The 27,768-nt window shown below is 40.1% G+C and overlaps 1 protein-coding gene across 14 annotated transcripts in view; it reads left to right on the forward strand.

The window, feature by feature from the left end:
• Rims2 (regulating synaptic membrane exocytosis 2) overlaps window positions 1–27,768 on the forward strand; it is a 465,362-nt gene that overhangs the window by 53,207 nt on the left and 384,387 nt on the right. For 8 of the 14 annotated variants that reach the window (XM_036208687.1, XM_036208688.1, XM_036208711.1 and 5 more), the window contains exon 1: window positions 22,208–22,265. The exons of 4 other annotated variants lie outside the window; for them this stretch is intronic. Coding sequence is in view for 1 of the 10 variants with exons in the window: in XM_036208698.1 (XP_036064591.1) it covers window positions 21,738–21,770; window positions 22,179–22,265 (120 nt within the window). In the remaining 9 variants the exon portion in view is untranslated. Of the gene's footprint in view, window positions 1–21,737; window positions 21,771–22,178; window positions 22,266–27,768 lie in introns of those variants that run through there. 2 more of the 14 variants (XM_036208698.1, XM_036208689.1) reach the window with 1 other exon arrangement.

The following is a 27,768-nucleotide window of genomic DNA, read 5'->3' on the forward strand; positions in this document are numbered from 1 at the left end:
AGAACTGATTTTTCATTTGTAATGGGTTATCAATTGGAGATAGTTTCTGAGTCAGAGATGGGGGCATGTGTCCACTTCTCCTTCAGCTCTAGGATCCCATTTAGTGCAGATGCATGCAGGTCCTGTGCATGCTGCCTCAGTCTGTGAGTTCATATGTTGTGCTGTGCTTAGAAAGCCTGGTTTCTCTGGTGTCCTCCCTCCCCTCTGGCTCTTACAGTCTTTCCGCCTCTGCTTCTGCTGGGTTCTCTACGCTCTGAGGGAGGGTTTGATAAAGACATCCCTTTTAGGGTTGTGTGTTCCCTCACTCTGTGCGCATTGCCTGGCTGGGAGTCTCTGTTTGTTTCCATCTGCTGCAGGAGGAAGCTTCTCTGGTGAGGGCTGAGCACTAGTTTATGAGGACAGCAGAATGTCAGTAGGAGTCATTTTACTGCTGTGTTCCTTTAGCAGTGGTTTTACACTAGGTCCCTGGCCTATCTAGTTTCTGATTCTTGGCTACCCAAGCACTGCCAGGTATGGGTTCTATCTTGTGGAGTGGGCCTTAAATCCAGTCAGACTGGGTCGGTTTCTCCCATAAGTTTTGTGGTGCTGTTGCACCAGCATGTCTGGCAGGAAGGTCATTATTGTACATCTAAGGGTTTGTAGTAGAGTTGGTGTTCATCTTTGTCCTTTGAGAGCATGCTGAGTACCTTCTGGTACCATGAACACTAGTCTGTGGAGGAGACTCTAATAGTCTGTGCGAGGAGACTCTAGTAGTCTGTGGAGGAGACTCTAATAGTCTGTGAGGAGACTCTAATAGTCTGTGGAGGAGACTCTAGTAGTCTGTGGAGGAGACTCTAGTAGTCTGTGGAGGAGACTAATAGTCTGTGGAGGAGACTCTAATAGTCTGTGGAGGAGACTCTGGTAGTCTGTGGAGGAGACTCTGGTAGTCTGTGGAGGAGACTCTGGTAGTCTGTGGAGGAGACTCTAATAGTCTGTGGAGGAGACTCTAATAGTCTGTGGAGGAGACTCTAATAGTCTGTGGAGGAGACTCTAGTAGTCTGGGGAGGAGACTCTAGTAGTCTGTGGGAGGAGACTCGAGTAGTCTGTGGAGGAGACTAATAGTCTGTGGAGGAGACTCTAATAGTCTGTGGAGGAGACTCTAATAGTCTGAGGAGGAGACTAGTAGTCTGTGGGAGGAGACTCTAATAGTCTGTGGAGGAGACTAATAGTCTGTGGAGGAGACTCTAGTAGTCTGGGGAGGAGACTCTAGTAGTACCAGTTCACCATCTTTGTGATCAATGCGTTGTGTAGATGTTGTCTTCAGCAATACGGTTTTACCGTCAGTTTGTGGAGAGCAACCTATAGCCTTTGCAATAGCCTAGGTTGTTTAGGGGTTTCCATGAGGCCCTTTAGCCAACAGCTCAATTAGTTGTGACCTCTTTTCTGGCTTCATTTGGTGAAGAGGGATGTCTAGTTGGGACTCAGTCTCCCCTGTCATTTGGAGATTACATTTAGATTGCCTTCTCATTATAGAAAGCATCTACTGTGTTAGGTTTCTATACTACCTCTCAAATGGCCCTTAGTTTTGGCTGTCCCTCTCTGTATTCTCTCCCTTGCCTTTTCCTCCCTCCCCATTTTATTCTCCCAGCCCAATCTGCCCCACTCCATTCATCCATAGCTGTCTATTGTAGTGTTCCTTCTCTATACTCCTTTATTCTGTATCTACCCTCTGTGGTTATACAGGTTGTACCTTGCTTGTTAGTGACTTAACAGCTAACGTCTACACATAAGTGAAATTCAGCCACTTTCTTCACTAAAATAGCACAAGAACAGGCTCTAGGACACTGGTTAATATTTTTCTCCTCTGAAACCGCTTGAGGTGGCTGTTATAATCAGCATTGCTCTCAGCACTACTGTCTTCCACTTTCCTAGTACTGTGGCCTTTGCTTTCCTAATCCAGAGTCTGCAAGTCTTCATTCTGCGAGCAAGCAGCATGGTCAGGTCTGTGACAGGAACATCTTGGTACCAACTTCGGTCTTAGTCAGATTTCTATTGTGATGAGACTTCATGACCTAATGTGACCATCCACAGAGGTCTATTATTAATTTAGTAAGGTGTACAATGGGGTAGAGACTCACTAAGATGCCACTGCTGATCCTGCTGGTCCAGCTGCTGCTGTCCTGTCCTTCTGCCCTAGGGGTGGAGGGGACCAACTGCAAGCTGTTCCACACCACTTGATCCAGTCCTGGCCACTCAAGAGAGCGAAGGCTCCTCTCTCTCAGCTCTTAAGGGGTCATGTACACAGACAAAGCCATGCCCTAGGACTTGTACCCCAGAGCCATTGGCTGAATGGAACGAATTCCCACAGTGGAAAGAATTGCTACTCTTATTTAAAAATGCATTTAACTGCAGCTTCCTTACAGTTTTAGTTCATTATCCTCATGGCAGGGAGCATGGTGGCATGCAGAGAGATATGGTAGCAGAGAGTACTATATCCAGATCTGCAGTCAGCAGCAAGAAAAAGACATTGTGAATGGCCTGGGCTTCAAAGCCCACACCCAGTGACATTCTTCCTCCAACAAGGCCACACCTCCTATTCCTGCTAAATAGTGCCGTTCCGGTAACCAAGCATTTGAGTCTATTAGCCTATGGGGCCATTCTCTTTCAGACGCCACAGTAGTATATATGGATCTTAAGGTAGATTGAGTCCCATCTTGCTGAGTGTACTGGCTAGTTTTATGTCAACTTGACACAATCTAGAATCATCAGAGAGAAAGGAGCCTCAGTTGAGAAATTGCCTCCACAAGATTGGGCTGTAGGCAAGCCTCAGGATGTTTTCTTAATTAGTGATTGGTGGGGGAGGTCCTATAGGTGGTGCCATCCTTGGGCTGGTGGTCCTGGGTTCTGTAAGAAAGCAGGTGAGCAATCCATGAAAAACAAGCCAGTAATCAGTATTCCTCCCTTGCTTCTGCACAGCTTCTGCCTCCATGTTCCTGCTCTGTTTGATTTGCTACCTTGATTCCCTTTGGTGATGAACTGTGATATGGATGTCTAAGCTGAACAAACCATTTCCTTCCCAAGTTATTTTGGTCATGGTGTTTCATCACAGCAATAATAAGCCTAACTAAGACACTGAAGAACTGCCACACTAATTTCCGTAGTGGCTGTGCAACTTCCTACTTATACCAGCACTGAATGAGTGTTCTTCTTACTTATCTTTTCTAGCATGATCTGTCAAGTATTTCTCAACCATTTGAGTGTTCTTTGGAGGATTCTGCTTAGGTCTGCACCCCATATTTCTTTTCTGTTTCTCTATAGAGCCCTGGTTGTTCTGGAACTTGCTTTGTAGACCAGGCTGGCCTCAAACTCACAGAGATCCACCACCTGCCTCTCTCTCCTGAGTGCTGGGGTTAAAAGCATATGCCACCATACCTGGCATGAATCCCCTTTTTAAATTGAGTTTTTTTTTCTTGATATCCCAATTTTTGAGTTCTTTATATATTTTGCATATTATTAGCTCTCGATCAGATGTGTATTTGGTTAAAAAAAAATCTTTTCCCATTCTGTAGCCTTTCATTTTGTCTGAATGATGGTATCCTGTAAATGGATGTTTCTTTGGGTCGCCAGCTCACAAAAAATGACACGGAGACTTATTAATTATGAAAGCTTAGTCAATAGCTTAGGCTTGTTTCTCTAGCTCTTACAACTTAACCCCATTTCTATTAATTTACTTTCTGCCTTATGGCTTTATTACCTCATTTCTGTAGTGCCCATTATTTTCCTTCTCTGCTTGGCAATTCCGCCTTCTTCTATCTCTCTGTCCTGAAAATCTTGCCTAGCAATTGGCTGCCTAGTTTTATTTATTTATTTATTTATTTATTTATTAATTAATTAAACTAGGCACAGTGACCTATCTTCACACAGTGTAAAGGAATATTCTACAACTGTAGTTGTAAGTTTTCAATGGTCCTGCCTGGATCCTGTGGCCTCACAGTCGCTCAGACTCAAATAAACACACAGAGGCTTATATTATTTTTAAACTATATGGCCTAAAGACTCAGGCTTCTCCTTACCTAGCTCTTACATCTTAAATTAACCCATTTCTATAAATATATAATTTTCCTACGTGGCTTGTGGCTTACCAGTACTTACATCTTGCTTCTCCTGATGGTGGCTAGCAGCGTCTCCTCAGCACTGCCTTTCTCTTTCCTCTCTCTAGTTGGAATGTCCTGTCTAACCTCATTCTGCCTCACCATTGGCCAGCTTTATTTATCAACCAATTAGAGCAATATATATTCACAGCGTACAGAATGACATTCCACAGCACACAACAGTGTCCTTTGCCATGTATAAGGTCGTCCTTAGTTTCCTTAGATCACATTTATTGTTGTTCTTAGTGTCTGTCTTAGTCACTGTTCTTTTGCTGTGAAGACACTGTGACCAAGGCAACTCATAAAAGAAAGCCTTTTGTTGGGGCTGGCTTACAGTTTCTGAAGTTTAGGCCGTTATCACCATGGTGAGAATCAGGATAGCAGACAGACAGTTGGTGGAGCAGTAGCTGAGAGCTACATCATCCTTATTTGTAGGCAGAGAGAAGGAGAGCAAGACTCAGTTGGCCTGGTGTACCTTCCCTCCAGTGACACTTCCTCCAACAAGGCCTCACATACTCTAACTAGTACCTCCTGATCCTTCTAATCCACAAATAGTGCCATTCATTCCCTGTTGACTAAGCATTTGAATATATGAGCCTGTGGGGGCCATTCTTATCCAAACCACCACAGTGCCTGTGCTGTTACTGGTCTGTTTTGGAAGTCTTCTCCTGTGCCAATGAGTTCAAGGCTGTTCCTCACTTTCTCACTTGTGAGACTCACTTGTCTGGCCTTGGTGAGGTGAGGTATTTTGGAGTTGAGTTCTGTGCAGGGTGATGAGTCTGGATCTGTCTGCGTTCTCCCACGTGCAGCAGCTGTTCAGTTTGACCAGCACCATTTGTTGAAGGTGTTGTCTTTTTCCTCAGTGTGTATTTCTGGCTTCTTTATAAAAAATCAGTTGTCCATAGGTGTGTGGACTCATTTTTGGGTTTTCAGTTTTATTCCATTAATCAATGTGTCTGTTTTTGTGCCAATGTCATTCTGTTTTTATCACTATAGCTTTGGAGTACAATTTGAGATTGGGATGGCGATGCCTCCAGAAGTTCTTTTATTATTCAGGATTGTTTTAGTTGTCCTTGGAATTTTGATAGGGATTACATTGAATCTGTTGTAGCACAAATCCTAATTGATCTTAATAAAAACCTGGAACCAGATATCAAGGTGCAAGCTGAAAGATCAGAGAAGCAGAGCAGCCAGCCACTAGAGTTCTTACCTCTACGAAATCCCCAGCCTGAAAGGGCTCTGAGTTCTTGTCTCCTCCTGTCTTACATTCCTTTCTCCACACAGCCATATCAGTTCCTGTCTCTACTTCCCTGGTGCTAGGATCAAAGGTGTGTGCCACCATTGCCTGGCTCTGTTTCTCTTTTAGACTGGATCAATCTTGTATATAGCTCAGGGTGATCTTGAACTCACTGAGATCCATCTGCCTCTACCTCCTGAGTGCTGAGATTAAAGGTGTGTACCACCACTGCCTGCCCTCTATGGCTAACTAGTGGCCGGCTTTGCCCTCTAATCTTCAGGCAAGCTTTATTTGTTAGAGCACACACAAAATATCACCACAGTCTGTAGATTGCTTTGGTAGGATGGCCATTTTTACTGTATTAAGCCTACCCATCTATGAGCATAAGATATGTTTCCATCTTCTGATATCTTCTTCAATTTCTTTCTTCAGTGTCTTAAAAGTGTTTATTATCCAAGTCTTTCACTTGCTTGTTTGGAGTTACCCCAAGATAGTTTATATGATTTGAGGCTATTGTGAAAAGTGTTGTTTTCCTGATTTCTTTTTCACACTGTTTGTTGTTTGTATATATAAAGGTACTTATCTTTATGGGTCAATTTTGTATCCAGCAACTTTGCTGAAAGTGTTTATCAGTTGTGGGAGTTTCCTGGTGGGAGTTTGGGGTCACTTATGTATACTCTCATATCATCTGCAAATTAAAATACCTTGACTTCTTTCTTTCCAAATTGTATCTCTTTGATCTCCTTCAGTTGTCATATTGCTCTAGTTCAGACTTCACTTACTATATTGAATAGGTGTGGAGAGTGTGGATAGCCTTGTTTTATTCCTGATTTTAGTGGAATTTCCCGAGTTTAACTCCATTTATCTTGATGTTGGCTCTGAGCCCACTGTAAACTGTCTTTATTATGGTGAGGTATGTTCCTTGTGTCCCTAATCTCTCTTGGACTTTTATCATGCAGGAGTGTTTTATTTTGTCACAGGCCTTTTCTGCATCTAATGAGTTGATGGTTGTGAGTCACCATGTGGGTGTCTGAAATTGAACTTGGATCCTCTGGAAGAACAGTCAGTGCTCTTAACCATTGAGCCATGTATCCAGGCCTTTAATTAGTGCTCTTTAGAGGCACAGAACTGATAGAATGAATATACATTACAAAAATTTATTAGATCTGCTTCCATAGTGCACACTACCTAGTCCAACAATGGCATGCTGGAGTGGCTGTAAACCCAGGTAGCTAGTTGATCAGTCCAAGATGACCCATACCTGTGTCGTCTCAATGTGATAGTGCAGGCCTGGAGGACTCCTGGATAGCTTCTGGTCTTTAGTCCACACTGGAAAGCAAAAGAAGTTGGGCTCTGATATCAGTATTTCAGCAGTGACAGTGGCAGGTGTGATAAAGGAGTAGAGGTACTTATCATCAAGGGCAAAGGGAATACCAAATACCAACAGCTTAGATCCCTTTATGTCTCGACAGCAGCCAGAAGATGCCACCCATTGTAGGGGAGGATCTCTCTGCTTGTTTAACACTTCCAGGAAATACTTACACACCTGCCCAGAGGCTTGTCTTCTAGTGATGACAGATACATTTAGGTTGACAACCAAGATTAGCCATGTAATAAAGTTCTGTAAATTTTAACAACAGCAAAATTAGTCTTTTTATGTCTTTCAGTGATACTTAATTTTACTGGGTTTTGTGAAAATAAGACTATTTTTGAAAAAAAATTCAGAATTGAAAAAGTCTTCAGTCATTTCTTTGTTTTTGTTTTTCGAGACAGGGTTTCTCTGTGTATCTTTGCGCCTTTCCTGGAACTCACTTTGGAGACCAGGCTGCCCTGGAACTCACAGAGATCCGCCTGCCTCTGCCTCCCGAGTGCTGGGATTAAAGGTGTGCACCACCACCACCCAGCTCAGTCATTTCTTACTCTGTATTGTTTATTTATTTTCTCTGAAATAACAATGCTCATTTACTTTACATTTTATTTGACACAGGACCTAATGCAGTTCAGCTTGGTCTCAAATACACTGAGTACCCGAGGTTGACCTTGATTTCCTGATAGTCCTTTCTCCTCCTTCCCACTACTGGGGTTACAGGAGTGTTCCATCACATCAGGTTAGGATAACAATTACTTTTGCATATATTTACTGTGAGTGTAAGTGTTAATATGTATGGGTACATTTTTGCCTCAGTGTGTAGGGAGAAGTCAGAGAACAATGTTGTGGAGTTTGTTTTCTCCTTCCATATTCATGTGGGTACCCAGGATAGATCTCAGGTCCTCAAGCTTGGTAGTGAGTGCCTTTACTCACTGACCATCTCACTGGCTCCTATAATAATATTAAAAAAAATGGAATCAATCTGTATTATAAATTATGTACATGCTACTGATCTATTGTACAACATGGTAATTAAAATCTTAAGCTTTGGAGTTAGGCTGGAATTTAAGTCCTTTGTCCTTAACCTTGTAGTCCTTATTAGCTATTTTACCATATGAAAATTACTTAATTCTTCAGTCTGTGAGACTGCTGTGCAGGTTATAGGTTATCAGAACAGTCTTCTTCTTTTCCTCCTCCTCCTTTTCTTCAAGTAAAATGTAATAAGATGAAGCAAAAACCATCGCGTCGCAGTTGGACCAGGCAAACCAACAGAAAGAAAGTGTGTGGGAGGAGCCCCACCATGTTCTAGCATCTTTAGTATGGGAAGGGACTCTGCAGGCTACCAAAGGAGAAACACCAATCCAGCCACAAATCCTTTGACCTACACTCTGTCCTGCCTGCAAAATACGCTAGGGCAACGGTGGTACAAGGCTTGTGGAGTGACCAGCCAATGCCATTTGCCTTAAGGTCCCCCCACGAGATGGAACCTATACTTGATACTGCTTGGGTGACCCAGAGTCAGAGACTAGATAGCTCAAGGACTTAGAGTAAAGCCAAATGCTACTATCTTAAAAAAAAGTATCAATAAAATGACTCCTAATGATGTTATGCCATCCTCTTTTAGTCATTGACCAATGCCTTATTCAGTCATCATCAGAGGCTTCCTCCTACAACACAGGGGAACAGATACAGAGACCCACAGCCAGACGTTATGCAGAGATAATGACCTCGGAACACACAGCTCTAAATGAGATGTTCCCATCAAATCCCTCCCCTTATAACCAGGGAACCCCAATAGAAGAGGAAGCTGAAGGAGTGGGGGGAGGCAGAGGGGTGGAGGATGCCAGGAGAACAGGGCCCTCTAAGTCACCTGAGCAGAGGCTGTGTGAACTCACAGAGACTGTAGCAGCAAGTACAGGACCTCCCCAGGTCTGCATCATGTCCTCTGTGGACATATTATATCTTTGAGTTTAGTACCTTTACGGGACTCCTGAATGTGTGAGCAAGGGAGTCCATGATTCTAGAATAACAGTTTTAAGTTAGAAGTTAACCAAACTCATGTGTGGATGATTGGTTTCTATGGGTGTCTTCTTTTTCCTTAAATTTTGAATGTTGTACTCTCTGAACATTTTTTTTTTTCTTCAGGGAAAATGTCTTTATAGGAGATGAAAATGTGTTCAGAGGTAGAAAAGACTGAGACTGTTCTTGTGTACTGTGAGCACCTTAAAGGCGAGAGGATTGAACCTAGAGCTGTGGCCTTGCTAGACAAACTGCCACTGAGCCCCCTACGTCATCACCATCCCTGTTCATAATTTTATCCGATGTCTGTGCTGTGTGTTGTTTGTTTTGTTTTGTTGGCAAGGCTTCACTGTGTAGTCCTGGCTGGCCTAGACTCACTAGGTGCTGGCCAGAACTCAGAAACTCATCTGCCTCTGTCTCCTCAGTGCTGCGGCTAAAGGCATGCACCCCTAGCCCCAGCTACCAGGGCTAGTTTCTTTTTAAGTAGTTACTAGAGAGTTAATTCCAAAAAGCAGCGGTCATATGTGTAGACTGTAGTGTAGCTCTTGACAATAGTCGGTACTTTTAAGTGTCTACTGAATAAATAAACAAATGACACTTCTAAAAGTAAGAATTCCTATTTTCAACAAAGTATAAGTTTAAATCCCTTACTATGACATATGAAATCCATGATAGTGTAATCAAGTCCCTCAGTCTTACCTATATTCTCTCCTATTTTGTATCTTAGTTCACATCAGTCTGGTCGACATTTCTTGAAAATTCTGTGATAGGACATTAATAGAAATGGAATATTAATTTTTCATCTGGGGGTATAGAATAAAGTTGCTTTCTTTTGTGTGTGTATGTACAGTGGTAATAAATAGTGAAAACTTGATTGTTTAACCCATTGCTTATACTTGTTTTATTATATGTATTTCATATGTGTATTTACATGTGTGCACATGTATGTGTTTTCATTTCCATTTATTTTGTGAGGGCCCCTTATTTCTCCCTCCCCCCTTTCCCCTCATTTCCTCCTTGAAGTGCTAAGGACAGATCCATGGTCTTCACATGCTCTGCTGTTGAGACACACCCCCAGCCCTAGTTAACACTGTTACAACTTCAAAACCAAAAACCCAACTTGAGTTAGCTTGAAGAAGACAATTTAGAGGATTCTGTTGGTTTCTCTAAGTAGGATGGCCGGGAGGCTGGTGTCATCCTCTCTCCTTACTCTGAAATGGTAAGGACAGACTACTCACACATCAGCCCACAGTATCCAACGTTAGCAACTGTGTCACTTGTTACTTTTTCCTTTGTGTGTTCATGTGTGTGCACCTGCCTTTGCATGTCTGTGTGGAGGTCACAGGCCAGTACACTGGATGTCTTCCTTTATTGCTCTCTACCTTATTGTTTGAGATGGGTTCTCTCACTGTACCCGGAACTCTCCGTTTTGTCTAGACTGGTGACCAGAGAGCCCATACGGAATCACCTGATTCTGCTGTAGCCCTTGGGTTACACACGTGTACCACTGTGTCCGGCTTTCATTTGGGTGGTGGGATCCAAATCCAGGACTTCGTGTTCACAATTTACTAACTAATCTATACTCTACCCAATATCCACACTGAAGAGATGAGGAAATTAAAATACAAAATTAAGTAACTTGCTTGATTATTTAACTAGTTAGTGACGTGCCAAGAATTAAAATCAGGCTGATTCTGTATGATTATCTCTATACACTACTGTCTGTGCCATATCTGTTGAGAAAAATACTTTTTTCTGTCTCATTTATACCTATTCTCAGACCAGCCATACTGTGCAGAGAAATAACAGCTCTAAGCTTACTCGCCTGTCTAGCTCCATTGGGAACCTCAGTAGAACAACAGAGCACAGAGCAGAGAGTTTCTCTAAAGAGGATAGCCACATGGGCGCTCGTGCACGTGCACACACACACACACACACACACAGTAAATGTTTTGTTGACCATGCTGCTTAGCAACAGACTGTCCCATATCAAACAATGTGAATAGTGCCATATGTTACAGGCCAATAGTATAATCAGTTTTGATTTGAAGTAATTAAATATACTATGTTTTGTTAGGTAAGATCATTTGCTAGTTGTATATTGAATAGCTAAATTATGCTGATCTTAAACAAATAAACTTATAAAAAATAAATCTGGCAAGTTTCAAAATGTTTTCAAGCTATGTATATTTAGTTTTTATGTAAAAATAGTAAGCTCTTAGTTATATAATGTAGGTTATGTGTTTGTACATGCCAAGATATTTTTAAAATTTTAATATTTTTGATATATTTTTAATAAAAACATTAGAGAAATAGCCCAATACTTGATGCCTTATGTTGAATTTATTTTAGCTACTAATTTTTAAAAATTAATTTTTATTGTTTTAAAATTATGTATGTATGTCTATGAGTGAGTATGTATACGTGTGAGTACAGATGGCCATAATGCCAGGAGAGGGTCTTGGATCCCCTTGAGCTGGAGTTACAGGTCAGTAAGCCACCTGATGTGAGTGCTGGGAATCAAACTCAGGTCCACTGCAAGAGCTAGTATGTACTTTTAACCCTCAGAATTTTTCTACCTGATTTACCTGCTTTAGGATATGAGAGGTGTTTTGGGAGTAAGACTTACCTCTAATGGGTATAGAAATTAAAAAATAAGGTCTTAATAGAGTCATTATGCAATTGTCAAGATGCTGGGAGCCAAAGAGATCTTTTGTAAGTATTTAAGAAATATAAATCAAAGTATCATTTATGTTCAGAGAGAACCATTGATTCCTGACTCAGATGCAGGCTTCCTTTCTACCTAAGCAAGGTATCCCAAATGCTGAAGCTTCATAGTCTCAAGACAGTTACAAGACTAGTTACCTTGAACCGTGGAGTAACATGTCTACACCTTTCTAGCCAGGAATAATAAGAAAAAACAAAACTCCTCTGTGTCTAAAAGCTATTTTCCTGGTCTTCAACATTTTTTGAAATTTTCTAGGGTTTAAGCTACATAAGGGCAAGGAAAGAGTCCAGGCTCCCTTGGTTCTTAACACACAACTCTGTGCCATAGCATTCAACAAATATCTACTAAATCCTCAAGTGTTTGTTGAAAATTGCTACTGATGATATTGCAAGCTCACGTTTGTTTAATTTTAGGTCTCATGTTAGTTATCACATCCTTCTGAGAGACCAGTAAATGAAGTTCCCCTCTGTTCCTATTATTCACCATGTCGAGCCTTTTTTACATACTAGTAGTCTTCTAGCCTCAAGTGCATTTTGTAATCACAATTTTGTTATCTTTTCTTCTTCTCTGTAAGCCCCATGAAAACAGACATGATGCTTATCTTTGTTACCAGTACACTCCTGTGCCCAGTATAGATATGATCCATATGTTCAGTGAATGGATATATGAGTTTGTGAATTGATTGGTTGATGAAAATATTGTGGGCAGAGGCTGGAAGGAAACTTCTGTTGAACTATTGCTCCTAGGAAGTGATTCAATATTTGCTAATTCACAGTTGATAGCAACTGTATATAACATAGAATGTTCTATAAATAATGAGAACCATTTGTATTTTTTTTTTTTAGGGAAAAGAAAAACAATTTTTGGTTGGTTGCATTCGTAGCTACAGACTCATGAACTTAAAGAATACTTAAATAATAATGACTCTGGGCCTTTGGTACCTGAGTTTTTAAAGGTCTACAGAGCAAGATCCAGGGCAGGCACCAAAACTACACAGAGAAGCCCTGTCTTGAAAAACCAAAAAAAAAAAAAAAAAAGGTGGGGGGTGATAGAAAATTACAACACGTCCACACGGTTGGGTTTGCCCGGCGGACCACCTAAGTATTTCCAGTTCAAAATAGCCATTTCCAGGTCAGAACATCTTGTGTGGCTAGGACTCTGGCTTTACATGGTTGCGTAAAGCGTGCACTGCCATGTAATCTACGCGCATGTGTGGAGTAGCCACATGCAGTCCTGTACACATGTGCGGCTCACTCTTTAAAAAGCTGGCGCCGTTTTGTACAGGTCTCTCTTCTCTCCTTTTCTTCTCTTCTCTCCTCACTCACGTGTGTGCTTCACACAGGCCTGTCACGTCTTTTCCTGTCCTATAATAATAAACAGCTCTTCTGTGGATATGTTGTGTTTGGGATGTGTTCCTCGCAGGGTAAGAGCGCTGCCTAAATAACTAACAGGAGGGAGGTAAGAAAGGCCAAGGTTGATGCAGCTAGACTCATGACTTGGGTGAGAAAAGCATTGAGGGTGAGGAAAGGTTAGAGACCTGGGTAGTTACTTCTCTTTAAGCTTAGACATGGAAGAACTTACAAATTCTTGTACTCAGCAATTGGGTTATTCTGAGGGGTAGTGGAATATCTCAGAAGAAGAAACTTGACCTCTGCCAACCTTAGTATGACTTAACCTATCCCTCCAACTAGTATGGCATTTATTTCTAGTATCAACTTAGAAGAAATGAGGACTTGCTCCTCTCACCTCTCCGCCCTCCTTCTCTCCCTCTTCATTTTCTGTTATTGTGAGATTGACCATGGGAGTTTTTATTGTGTTTGTTACTGCTGTTATTTCTAAATCTTTCTCCTGTTGATACTTTCCTCCCTCCTTCCCGCCTTTCCTTTCTCCCTCAGTTCATTCATGCATACTAGCTACTTTTCTATTACTGTGTACTAGGTATACTAGCTACTTTTCTATTACTGTATACTAGTCGTACTAGCTATTTTTCTATTACTGTATACTAGTCGTACTAGCTACTTTTCTATTACTGTGTACTAGGTATACTAGCTACTTTTCTATTACTGTATACTAGGTATACTAGCTACTTTTACTGTATACTAGGTATATTAGCTACTTTTCTCTTACTGTATACTAGGTGTACTAGCTACTTTTCTATTACTGTGACAAAACACCATGACCACGACAAGTAACCTTGAAAACAACGTGGTTAACTGGATTTGTGTTTCAGGAGGGCTCAAGCTAAAGTTGGTGATGGCAGAGCAAAGGCGTGGTGGCAGGAACGCCTGAGTGCTCACATCTTGACCCACAGATAGGAGGCAGAGAGGGCTCACTGGGAATGGCCAAAGTCTTTTGAAACTTCAGAGACTGTTCTTAGTGACCTCCTCTAACAAAGCCACACCTCCTAATCCCTCCCAAGCAGTTCTACCACTGGGAACCAGGTATTCAACCAGGTTTGAGCCTATGGCCACTCTCACTTAGACTGCCTGTCACACTAGGTTAGGGCTCTACTGCTGAGCTGTGCTGTTAGCCCTGACAGCTTGTTTTCAGTGTTTTGTTTTACAAACCATGTGTCAGAATACACAAGTGCACATTATTGGGCTGTAGGGAATTTGTACCTTTTACTCCTTAAATTTTTTCTCGATAGTTCTTTGAGAATTTTGACCTATTTTAACAGCAGCAGCATTATCACCAACATTACTTTTCAGAAAACCTTTATGTGTTACTTCAATAATAAGTCAATTTATTAGGGACAATTTCTGACTTTCAGAATTCCTTTGGTATTATTAGTGCTTTATAAATTTATGAAATATTTAATTATCTAGTTGATATTTGTATATATGTTGCTGACTTGTTTGTTATTGAGATTATTTACCTGAAAGTAATACTTAGTTACACTGTCAGTTCATTTAGCTGTGTGCCAACTAAAGTTACAGCAAATCAATACTCTGTAGGTCTTTCTTTGCTAAACTACCTGCTGGTGGGTTACTAAGTAGTAAATTAGTTATGCTTATAAATGTGGATGTCTCAAAGATGTGACAAATCCACATTTGGCTTAAATTTGAAATTAAATTTGTTATATAAGCATTGATTGTGAAAAATAAAAAAAAACAAAAAGGAAAAGACTATTCAATAATTCTTTAAAGATAACTTTATTATTTTGCTGAGCAGTACCTATTTTGTAATAGTTATTACTAATCTTTTAAACTCTACTGGAATAATTTTTACTACTAAAACAAGAAAGGTGAGAAGATAACTTTCATTTAGTATGAATTTAAAAATATTTATTTTTATTTATGTATATGTGTTTATGTGCTCCATGTGCATCATTGGAGGCCTAGGTTCCTGGGACTGGAGTTACAGGCTGTTGTGATCCCCATGATATAGGTGCTGGGAGCCAAACTCAGGTTCTCTACAAGAGCAGTACACACTCCTACCCACTAAGTCATCTCTCTATTTCCTGTAATAGGAAACTTAACACTTAGTTCATGAAAAGAGCATCCTTCCTTCCCAAACATAGTTGTATGTGTGAAGCTTTAAGAAAACCAGGGAATTACTGGTATCTGTAAACAATTATAAAAAGAAAATGTGGTTGATATTAAATTAAGTTATAAATCTGGCAGTGGAAGGGATCAAAGAAATAAAGAACATACATTCTCAGCTGTAATACAAATGTGTCAAATTGTTGGTACAATAGGCGTGCTACCTACCTACCAGTTTAAAAACAGCTGATGATGTGGGTGGTGGCGGGGCACACCTTTAATCCAGTACTTGGGAGGCAGAGAGGCAAGCGGTCTCTGTGAGTTCAGGGCCAGCCTGGGCTACAGAGTGAGTTCTAGGACAACCAGGGTTACACAGGGTCTCAAAAAAAAAAAAAAAAAACAGAACAAACAAACAAAAACAAATAGCGATTACGTGTGCTTTTATCTGCAGTGGGTCTGAGCTACCTAGGAAGTTCTAGCTCTCTGATAAGTTCTAGCCCCTGACAAAAGACAGCTCATGCCCTTTGTTCTCCTTCTGCCGGCTTCTCCTTTCTGGCCTGTTCTGGCTCTGGCTCTCTGGTCTGCCTCGCCTCTTGTTTAGGGCTCCACTCGCTTGGCTGGCTTTGGCTGTGTTTACTTTAAAGGATTTGCTTCCTTTGTCAGCCCAGTGGGTCCCATACCTCTTGTCTACTTTCTGTTCATTTCCTTTTCTGCGTTCAGCTTCATTGCTTTCCTTCTAGTCTTGATAGCTTACAGAGTTACAGTGACTTGGAAACTATATGGAGACATATTGACCTACCATATCTATATGCATGTGTAAGAGTGACTAAAGGCACCATATGATGTGAGTGATTTAAAATTTCAGCCAGCATTCTAAACCTTAGGAATATTCTGGAAGCCTTGAAGAACACCCCAAGCGAGGAGATAAACTACACCTGCCTGTAGTTATTGCAGATTGTGTTTTTTAAACTAAGGACCATAAAATCAATTTAGCACTGAAACTAGCACTTAAAAACAGAGAAGACATGGGAAACAACAGCCTATACTACTGCCAATTACACTCAGTATTTAACAGAATTTCATTTCTGTTATATACACCTGTGAAAATGTGTATGCTGCATATAAAATGTATTGCTTACTATGTGCCAAAGTAAAAAAAATGAATATAATTCTATAGAACAGAGGTTTCTAACCTTTTGGTTTCTGTGGGTCATATTAGATAAAGAAGATTCAGTTTGGGGCTGGAATTATAGTTCAGAGGTAAAGAGCATGGGCTGCTCTTTCAGATCACATGCAGGCAAAAAAATTGCATGAACTAAAATGAAAATAATTATTTTGGGGGGTGGTTTTGAGATAGGGTTTCATTGTGTAGCCCTGGCTGTCTTGGAACTTACGCTGTATACCAGGCTGGCCTTGAAATCAGAATCCACCTGCCTCTGCCTTCTGAATGATGGGATTAAATGCATATGTCACCACTGCCTGGCACTAAATTTAAAAAAAAAAATAAATAAAGATTAAAAAATTGTTTTGGGCCACTTATTAAATGCACAAACAATAATGAAAGCTGATGAACAAAAATAATGTCTGTGTATATTTTTTATAATATTTTCTAACACAGGAATGCAAGAATTCTCACAAAATAATTCTAATTATGTAGGCTCTGTTCAAAGAGTCTTTCAAAAAAAGTGGCTGTGTGATGGTGCACACCTTTAATCCCAGCACTCTGGAGGCAGAGGCTGGTGGATCTCTGTGAGTTTGAGGTCAGCCTCATCTGTATAGTGAGTTCTAGGACAGCCAAGACTATGTAGAAAGACCCTGTCTCAAAAAACCAAAACAAAAAATTATATTTTTTTTAGACGAGCTCTCACGTAGTTCAGGCTGTCCTGAAACTCATTATGTATGATGACCCTATGTAACGGACATAAAGAACGTCTGCCTCTACCTCCTGGTTTATATAGTGCTGTACATCAAACCTAGAGCTTCATGTACTGGGATAGACAAGCACTCCACCAGCCACACTGCATTCCCAGGTTGGAGAATGCTGTTGTGTGTGTCTGTGTGTGTTTACATGGGTAGGTGTGTGTGTGTGCAGGCCAGCCATCATCCTTGGGTCTTGTGACTTAGAACCTATCTGTCTGACTTTTTGAGACAGGATTTCCCATTGGGTTCTGGGACTTGCTGTCTGGGCTGGCTGTTCAGTGAGCCCTTGGGATACTCTCCTCCCCAGTGTGGGGATTATAAGTCAATATGCCTCGTTGCCTGGCTGTTCTCCTGTGTGCTGGAGATTGAATGAACTCAGGCGCTCATGGTCACAGTGGACACTTCACCGACTGAGTCATCTCTTCAGCCCATTTGGGGAGTAAAGTCATCAAGCAGCTCCAGTTTGCAGCCACTAATACATACAATTAATTAAACACTGACTTTTCTATTTTTTTTTTAACTATAAAAGAATAAGAGGACAATATAAAACTAGTGTGATATTTGGTATTGTGTTTGCACCAGGATCAGGATCGATGGGCATAGGTGCACTTCTCAGTGAGGCCTCAAAGTGCTTATCGTATATTTTGCTCTTTGTGTGCTCCATTCTTGCAAATAGTTGTTCACAAGTGTGGGGCTGCCAGAAGATGACCACAAGAGCTGTGAGTGTGAAGCTAGGGCTTTGTTTCTGGAAGTTAGACTATAAATGCCTAGTGAAGAGAGGTGAATTACATCTTCTCAAGGTAAATGTCAGAACGAAGCTTTATTCTTTCTGTTTGAAAACTGGCAGGTATCATAATTATGTCAAGTACAGATGGAATAAAAAATATACCTAAATATTTTCCTGAAAAATTTCATTGTTCATAGGATTATGTTTAGCAGAAATGTCAAGATGCATAAAACTATCTTCCTTAATTTGAGTTTGCCATAACTTCAGTTTCATTTGTGATTCTGCTATGATTTGAAACATTGTATTGATAAGCTGCTTTTCACCTGAAAGATGCACTTTTAACTCCTTTAAGTGAGTAGTTGAATCCACGAAAAATACTGTGTCTCTAAGCCAGTTTTCACTGGCAAGTTATGACACAAATTTTGCTTTTGATACCTAAAACAGTTTGATAACATTATAAATCATAAAACCTTTTTAACATTTGGCCTGGACTTAGCCATCTTACTTCAAAAAAGTTAATGATGTCTTCATAGTCAGCATCAGCACTTTTTAGGAATTCTTGATATTGGTGATGATGATTTAATCTCTTGACTACTGAAAATCTCTTCCTTGATGATGATTTTCATGATGTTACCCATTTCTAATGCTTTTGCATATAAATTTTCTTGATGTAATATGCAATTCTACTTCATTCAATATGAGCTTTGGGAAGCCGTTGCATATATTAATTTTACAGGTACCTGTCTTATTGTACTATCACCATTAATAACTTATGCTAGTTAGGGTTTTTTGTCTTTTTTTTTTTTTAATCTGTCAACTTTAAGTAAGCTAGGGTCATTTGGAAAGAGGGAATCTCAGTTGAAGAACTGCCTCCATCACGTTAGCCTGTAGGCATTTCTGTGCAGTTGTTCTCATGGTTAATGACTGCTGTGGGAAGACCTAAGTGTGGTCCCGGGTTGTGTAGGAAAGCAACTGAGCAAGCCAGGAGGGACAAGCACACCAGAAAGCAGCTTTCCTCCAGCTGTCTGTCTGCTTCTCTTCTGTCTCCCACTTTCTGTCTTGCCTGGAGTTCTTGCCCTGATTTCCCTACGTGACGGACTGCCACCCGAAGGTGAAATAAACCCTTTCTCCCTAAGTTACTCTTGTTCACAGCGTTTTTCACAGCATTGGAAAGCTAACTGGGAGCCTAACCAGACTAGTTTTGTTGACAGTAGACATAGAAAATCATTTGAACACATTTGCTCCTGTTTTATACACTTCTCGACTTAGTTGTGCCTCTTTTTCTTTAAGGTAGAGTGATCTTCATTTATTTACGAAACGTGAGAGCGTTCCTTTAATAGAGGACGTTATCACAGCAGCAGGAATGTTTGCAATGGATGTGCCCTCCAGTCCCCCCTTCCTTCTTCTAATCCTCTTTGGTGTTTTCCGTGAGTCCTTCCGGTAGCTTGTCTTCACTTACCCTTATGCTCTCCTTGCTGACTTTTGGGGTGACTGTTGGACACAATGTGACTTTACAGTAGGTCCCGGTGCTACCTGTGTCCTTTGTTTTAATTTCTCCCCAGCCGGCTTCAGAGACAGCCACATTTTCCCGAAGAGGGCGAGTGCAGTTTCCCAGTTCTTTAGTGACCAGGGTTGGGAGAGTTAACATCAGGAAAGGGTGAGTCCAGTAAGGATGAGGAGGAAAGTGCCGGTCACAGACAGGAGAAACAGAGGGAACCTTGTCATGTCAGTGAAGTGACAGAAGAGCAACCACACAGGCCTTTAAGTCCATGAGAGAAGCTAAAACACAATTGTACAGTTGAAGTACAAAGTGTAAAGTGTAAAAAAACCAATAGATGAAATAGAAGATTTTAGTGTTTCTATCTAGTTGGGTGCTGTGGCCTGTCCTTTCCCGGGGATTGACTTTTGTATTATTCTCTAAGGTGGGGCCGAGCCTGATTGTCTCAGCATTCAGCTTTCCCATGTTAGAAGACTTCCTGTGTAGGAGGTCAGCTCTTAGCTAGGTTTCCCAGGCTGAGCTCCTCCTTTTCATCTGTCAGTTACAGCCTTGTCTCCAGTGCTTGGGAGCACATGTGAGCCTCTACACCGAGGCTGTGAGGCTGTGAGGGAGTGTGGGAGCTTGCCTGCCTGTGTTTCCTTTGTGTCTGGGAGGTCTCTTCCTGGTGTGCTCCTCAGAAGACTGCGAGGATTTCTGCAGGGCACTTTCCACAACCCTTGTAGCTTGTTGAGGCAATGGTGCAGTGTCCCAGTGTCCATTGAGAACCCCAGCTTCAGAACTCTGTTTGTTCCAGTCTTCTGTCTGCATTTCCACAGCCTGCTAGGCTCTAGCTGTCTGTCCACACATGGAACCCTGGTTAAATTTCTGACATTCTGACAGTCTCTCTATGCCCTCCAGCTCCCAGCTGACCCTTTCTATAGCTTGTGGTTTAAAGTCAGCTGGATCTGTTGCTGATCCTGGCACTACCATGGTGTCAGGAGCTTATGGGAAGGGCTGCTCACCTAATGGTGGATGGAATGCACAGAGAGCCCTGTTAGTGGGCTCCCTCTTCTGTTTATTCATCTGAGCCCTCTGAATTGCCAGTATTGTCCACACGCAGGGCAGTCTTTCAGTTCTAGTAAGGTATTTAGTAATATCCTCCTGAGATGTGCCTCACTAATCTCACAGTGCTGCTTAATTCCGTTAAGTTGACACGATGGACTATTGCATACTATAAAACTAACATATATTTGATTTAAAGGGAAGATTTAACCTATGTTCTTGGTATAATTTTGTAATGAAAAATCCTAGGTTTTTGTTTAAATTTTATTTACCAATTTTTGGTCTTCTTTTGAGAAGATAGATACATTTTCTCAAGACAGAAGTCCAATTTTACCAGTCTTTTCGCTACCCTGTGTAAGATCCTCTTAGTCTTCGTAATACTAGTACATCTGCACACCTGCAGCTATGTATTGGTCCAGTCTCTCCTCATTTCCTGGAAATTGTGAAAAGAGTGCACAGATGTAGGTCTGTGGGGTGAATAATTTGACTTTAATGAGGGAGCCTAAGTGAGTAATGCTAATCCCAAGGGTGGTTCACTAAGGGTGCCACATGAGGTGGTGTTGAATGTGTCTAGTTACTCACATCATATCCACTAGGAATTGACTGTTTAGGAATCAGTTCCTGACCAGGATTTTGATGCTATAGAAATCTTACCTCAGTAAGAGAGCCGACTCAGTTCTGGATGCCGTAGGACTCTGCAGACTTGAAAGAGAAGCACTTGGTTTGATTATAGTTTCTTACATGGCGTTTGCTTGACTTTGTTTTCGTTATACTGTAGCTGTGTGAGGACTTGTGGCAGCATGACTACTTTAAGTTTCATAGACAGTGTTTAGTAGTGGTAGTTTATGAGACTGACTACACTGCTCCTCTGACTCTTTATCTATTCTTTCAGGCATAAATAAAATTAGTTACTAAGGCTTTAAAAATTCATTTATAAAATCCTGTGTTTTATTTAAAATATTTAGCCTTTACTTCAATTTATTCTTAAAAATCAACTAAGCCATGTGGTGGTGATGCATGCCTTTAATCCCAGCACTCAGGAGGCAAAGGCAGGCAGATCTCTGTGAGTTCAAGGCCAGCCTGGTCTACAGAGTGAGTTCCAAGACAGGTTCCAAAGCTACAGAGGAAACCTGTCTTGAAAAACCAAACCAAAACCAAACCAAAACTCCCAAACAACAACAACAAACTAAGAAGTAAAATAGAAACTATTTATTTTTAGTTAATATTACCGTATTTACTATGGTACCTTTAAGTAAAAATATGTAGCAAAACTTGTGATTAAAACATTGTTTTAAAGAGCACTAGAGGTTTAGTCAAAGAACAGTTTATCCAGGGCTGAGGTTTGTAGCTCAGGAGTAGTGTGACTCCCAACATGTGTGGCTATGTTCATGCCCTAGAACTAGAAGCAAAACAGAAACCAAACAAGCCCGTGTATAAAACTGAGTGAATGTTCAGTTCTAATTTTTGGGGTAGCACTAAATTTTTCCATGTGATAATTTTCATGTCCATTGTATCTGACCACAAATATATAGGTAGAAATTGCTGCTTAGTACAGTGCACTCAGTTGTGCAAACTTATCTTTTTAGGATCAAAGAAGAGCACAAACCGCAGCCGACGCAGTAAGTAACGTGTTGTGAGCGCAGTAGACCCGACCGCCCTTCTTCTGCTTTCTGCACCTCTGATGGTATTAGCCTCCACTAATACTGGATAGGCTGCAGCTGGTGTGTCTCCTGCTTCCTGACTCTGGCTTGTAAGAGAGCTGCCTGCAGCTTCTTACTTCATCCACATAGTGACTGGATAGAGTCTTTTGCTGCCTGCTTGTGGACTAGTTAAGTGTTCAAACTTAATTTCCCTACTTCCTGATTGCCTGGTGATAATCGGAGCTCACATTTCCATTGGCTGTAGCTTTTATGCCTCTGTGTGTGTGTGTGTTTTGCTTTTTAAAAAAATTATTTTGGGTAGAAAACATTGAATCTACATTGTTATTCTTTTGGTTTTTCAGTCACATTATTTGCTTATTTAAACAGGTGGTTTCCCTTTAGTGGGATCACTGAACTGGTAAATAACGTTCTTCAGCCCCAGCAAAAACAACAAAATGAAAAGGAGCCCCAGACGTAAGTAAGCTGGTCTATATAGACTAGATCTTATCTGTGATACATTATACACTGAAGAGTATACATTTAAATTCTTCCCTTGGGATGAGTGCCCTCAGAGAGGAAAACTGTTCAGTAGTTCTGCCATTAGCTATTCCATGGAAATCTAAAAAGAAAACAAGGGCAGCTTAGAGGTTAATGGAACAGAAGAGGTAATTCCCTCGTTTAATATGAATATGTAAGCCACATTTTCCCAGAAAAAATCTATTTCTCTAATAATGTAGCATATTCTAGAGTATCTCTAAACAAAAATACTACAAGACAGTAGGAGGTATTTATTAGCTCCTAAATTTGTTGTTTGGTCAAATAGTTTTGGGTAAGTTGTTTTAAATGGTTAAGCAGATTTGCTTATTGTAATAATTCTGAGAACCTAAGTATGATTAGATCATAGCATTGTTATCTAAACTTATTTGACCACCAAATCCTATTTTCATCGGATACTTTATTAGACTACAAAACATAATTTGGGAATATAGTTGTATATTCTAACAATGACTTGAAACATTAAAAATATATGGATTCCATTTCTTTTAGTTGTTAATCTATTTTAAACACTTTAAAGAAGTTGTTTACAGGTTATACCTATTATTAATTGCATAACAGAAAAGTGGACAAGTCACTTGAGCTTACAGCCTATTGATCCAAATTCATTACGAGATCTTAACTAATTGCAGGGGAGTCTAAAATGTCCAACCATGTACACAGGAAGAGAGGAAAACTCTAAATAATGAGCAATAGGAACATCTACTATAATTAGTTCACATTCGATTTTCATTTATTTCTGATGGAAATTTTCCAAATGAATAGCTCTTGCAATAAGAATAGCTCTAATATTAGTTCCTATTTCAATACTTTTCTTCAAAAACACTGTAACCAAATGTTAGGGTTAATATTGTAATGGAAATTCAAACCCAGACGTGTATGCAGAAAGGACATTGCTGTCCCCGTGACCTCAGGAGACCAGTCCTCTTTCCCGTCGGATGGAGGCTGTCTGCCTTATATTTGCATTTGTTTTATTCAGAGCCGTTGACTGGGTTTTTCTAAAGGTTAATTATATGCTTTGGGGGATTTCAAAGATTCTCCTGTCTCACGTCTCCTGAAAGTGATTTTCAATAGTGCAGGAAAAATGGACTGTCTTTTTAGCTATCAAATATGAATCCAAGGATCAATATTAAGCTCTTATCAAAGGGCTGATTGTTAAACAACCCTCCCTCTCCTGTCTCTCCTCTCTCCTCCCCCATCTCTTCTTCTCTCCCCCTCCTCCTTTCTCCCTCTTTACCCCTCGTTTTCTCTCCTTTCCTCTTCTCTTTTCTTTCCCTCTCTTCTTTTTGACCTCTTCCTATCATTTTTCCTCCAGAAGACTAGTTCCGTACTACTTGTATCTGTTGAAGATTAGACAGTAATGCTTTTGCTTGTTTATGTAGTATGTAACATAGCAGAATCTAGGATCAGAGATGAAAAATTAAAATAATAGAGCATCCTGTTACTAATTCAGAAGAGATATGGTCCTTTAAAGTGTTGATCATACTGTTTTGAAGGCTAATGCCAGAGCAAATAGAAGACTTTGAAAATAGTGTAATTTTTGTCTGGGTGTGGTGGTACACATCTTTAAGCAGTCAAAGGACAGAGGTAGACAGGTCTCTGGGAGTTAGAGGATAGCCTGGTCTACATGGCAAGTTCCAGGAAGCCAGAGCTGCATAATAGAGGCCCTATCTCAAGAAAATATTGTTAATTTTACATTTCCTTTATTATTTCTATTTTTTTCTGAAGACTGATGATACTGTTGACAAAGGATCTTCCTTTTAGACCCACTTACTGGTGCTTGACTGGTCATGGTCAAAACAGTTGATAGGTAGTTGTGAGATGGTCCAAGCAGTTGTTGCACATGGATATTTCCAGGGGCAACATAGTTTTTATTCTGAATAATCTAAAATTCTTTGTGGCTCCATGCAGGAATAAATAAAAAAGTAAGAACCAAAACTAATATGTTGTATTTGTCTCATGGTTCAGCACTGCAGTAGTATGACATAGCACAGATCATAGCACGATCTTCTCTCAAAAGAAAGTATGAAAGTGCTACTTGCTATATTTATGCAAAGAATGCATTTAGTGAGAGATGCAAAAATTGAAAATATGCAGTGCATTGACTTGTTCTGTAGTGACGGTATCTGGAAATGAGCATTGAGGCCAAGAAGCTGACTATTCCCAGCCCTCATGCTCCTTTCCAGGAACAATGCCTCCATCCTTGAGGTGAGGCTAACTTGTGCCCTGACCTCTATAATCCACTATTTTCTACATTGTATCATTATTTCTGTCCTTATTTAGGCTATACATTTTCAACAAGGTATTTGTGAGATATACCAGTATGATTTGAAGTCGCTGTACATCATTTATTTGCTTTGCTGTATAGTACTTTGATATCTTAGTAGGTTTCATTTTATTTCCCTATTTAGTCTGGAATATTTTGTCTTAATTTCTAGTTTTTGACTATTAGTAGTGCTGCTTTATACATCCTGACGACATTATTTTTCCAGTTACTGGGGAGGATGATTTTATAGTTATTTGTAAAAGTAAATACTTTAGCTAATTTAAGGTATCTTCAAACATTAAAGTTGCTTACTATCAGGGGCTTTATCTGCATCTTCTCACTGATTTATCTGATAATGCTACGTGTGCCGTTCACTGAGCGTGCCTGAACACTTGAGGATTTAGTGACTCAGCATCTGGCCTAGGAGAGAGCAGGAGAGGCAAGCAAAGACGCTGGCAGAGGAGTGGTAGGGTTTATACTGTGTCACGTCCCTGCACTGTGTGAAGTGATTCAAGTCTCATAGTTTGTCACTGCTCTGGAGACAGTGGGACCTCGGGGAATGGAGTTGATAAATGAGGTGGACTAAAGTGTTATGCAATACTCAACTTTATTCAAAGCGTCAGACAATTTGTGCTCTGAGGGTTAACAAGAGTCACATGAGTCCAATCACAAGGACAAGCCACATGTGGCAAAACGTGTTTTTACATAGAGACATATAAATAAATAGCAATAGCCAGTTGTAATGAATAATCTGAAGTAAACTCACTCTTGTTGGCTACAACCGAGGGACACGAAACCACATTCTAAGAATAAATCTGTGCTTTGAAGAAACTGAGGTCACAAGTTTGTCTTGTCTACTTTTCTTGGAGTTTTCTCACTCAGCATTCTCCTCATATGACTCCATTCTTGGACTATGTTCTGATAATAGTTAATTATGTTGACCATGACTAACTATGACTAAGTCATACCAATTTTTAGAAATGCAAACAATGTCATCAGTTTTATTTATTTTTAAATGTATGGTATTTTATCTAGATGACAGGGCATAAAAGCATTTTACTCTTTAATACCTCCTTTCTTCTTCTTTACATTCTTTTTTTAAAGAAGCATTTTCCAGTTGAAGGTAGAGTGTCTGTGCCCACAGTGGCCTCAGAATAAGTTCTCTGTCCATCTCCTTCTAAGATTCAAAGTTGAGTTTGTCTTAGGAAGAAAGAAGCTATGAACACACTTTCCCTATTAGTCAAGAAGGATTATGTATATATTGAAGACAAGTTGTGACCTCATTATAATCACAAGCTGAAAGTATTTTTACTTATTTTTAATCCCAGCCTCTAATTTTGTGAAGAGGATTAATGCTCCAGAAACTTTATATCTAATGATTATATGCACATTGTTATGAGCTTGACTTTAATGACTTCAGTTTAATCACTTTTCAGATGTTATGGTAACATAACAAATTGAGAAGCAGCTGGGTATACTGGTTCACTCCTATAATTGAGAGGCTAAGGCAAGAGAATCCCAAGTTTGAAGGTAGTCTGGATTTTCTAGTAAAGTCTTATCTCACAAAACAAAAAAACAAAGCTGGAGAAGCAATGTCTTTAAATTAATGAGATATATTTAAGAGAAAAGAGGATCAGAGAGTTTTATGTGAGGTTGTGTCTCCTAGTAATGTCCCAACGTCACCAATAAAGTCTTACCACATGATAGTCCAAATGTGAGCTGAAGAAGGATACCACAATTGGACATGTCAGAGTGGATGGGGAAAAGCCCCTGAAGCCTCAACTCTACACAAAGAACTACAGGCAACTGAGGACAGCTGGGAGTGGGAGAGGTGCTCCTCCACAGCAATTAGTCATCCAGTGCCAAACAGCCAGCCCCTGAAACATATGTACAAGTAACATATGAGCTGAACATGTTACATGTGGACTATATATGTATACATATGTACATACGTATGTGTGTGAAATAACAATGAATAGAAAAAGAAGCCATGAATTTGAAGGCAGGAAAAGGTATATGGGAGATTTGGAGGGAGGAAGGAAGGGACAAATGTAATTATATTATAATATCATAAAAAGAAAAAAGCATAGTGTTAGTAGAGAATGTTATGTGACTTAATAGGAATATTTTTCACTTTTCAAAATTGTTTTTTAATTTGAGAATTTCATGCAATATATTTTGATCATATTCTTTCCCCTCCTCCAACTCCTCCATACCAACTTCATGGATTTTTGTCTTTCTTAATGAAAACAAACACACACACACATACACACACACACACACACACACACACACACACACACACACACACACAAACAAAATGACAAAGACCAAAAAGCACAAAAAGTCATGGAATTCATTTTGTGATCATCATCTACTCCTGGGCATTGAGCCAGTACTGGAGTTTGGTTGATAAACCCAGTATCATTCCATTGAAAAGACTGATTTTCCCTCTTCCAGCAGCTACCAATTGCAAATAGCTTCTTGACTAGAGATGGGACTTGATGCCCACTTCCCGTTTTTTGTTGCTGGCATTTTGTCTGACTTGAACTTACACAGTTCTTGTGCATGCTGTTACTGTCTCTGAATTTATGTGTGCATCAGTCCTATTGTGTCTTGAAAACACTTTTTTTCTTGATGTTGTCCACTACCTCTGGCTCTTGGAATTTTTGGGTCCCTTATTCTGTATAAATCTTAGAGCCTTGAAAGGAGGGATATGATAAAGACATCCCATTTAGGGCTAATTGTTCCAAAGTTTCTCACTCTCTTCTCATTGTCTAGTTGTGGGTCTCTTGTGTTAATTACCATCTAAAGCAAGAAGAAACTTCTCTGATGAGGTTCATAATAATGGTAGGTTTTCCCCTGGATGTAGTCATATGTTTCTCCTGTTCTACCTAGCACCAAAGTCCCATAGCCACTTATAAAATAATCATTCAGAGGCTTAATATTAATTATCAATTGTATGTCAGGCTTCTCGCTAGCTAGCTCTTATAATTTAACCCATTTGTTTATAAGTTGCCATGTGGCTGTGGCTTACTGGTATTTTCACATCTTGCTTCTCCTGGAGATTTAAGATTTAACATTTGAATGACTGTTCAATTTCTTCTACCTTGTCCTCAGGACCCGAAGTTCTGTCTTCTAATTCATTCAGTCTAT

Source organism: Onychomys torridus, chromosome 16, assembly GCF_903995425.1.
Source record: "Onychomys torridus chromosome 16, mOncTor1.1, whole genome shotgun sequence".
NCBI lineage: Eukaryota > Metazoa > Chordata > Mammalia > Rodentia > Cricetidae > Onychomys > Onychomys torridus.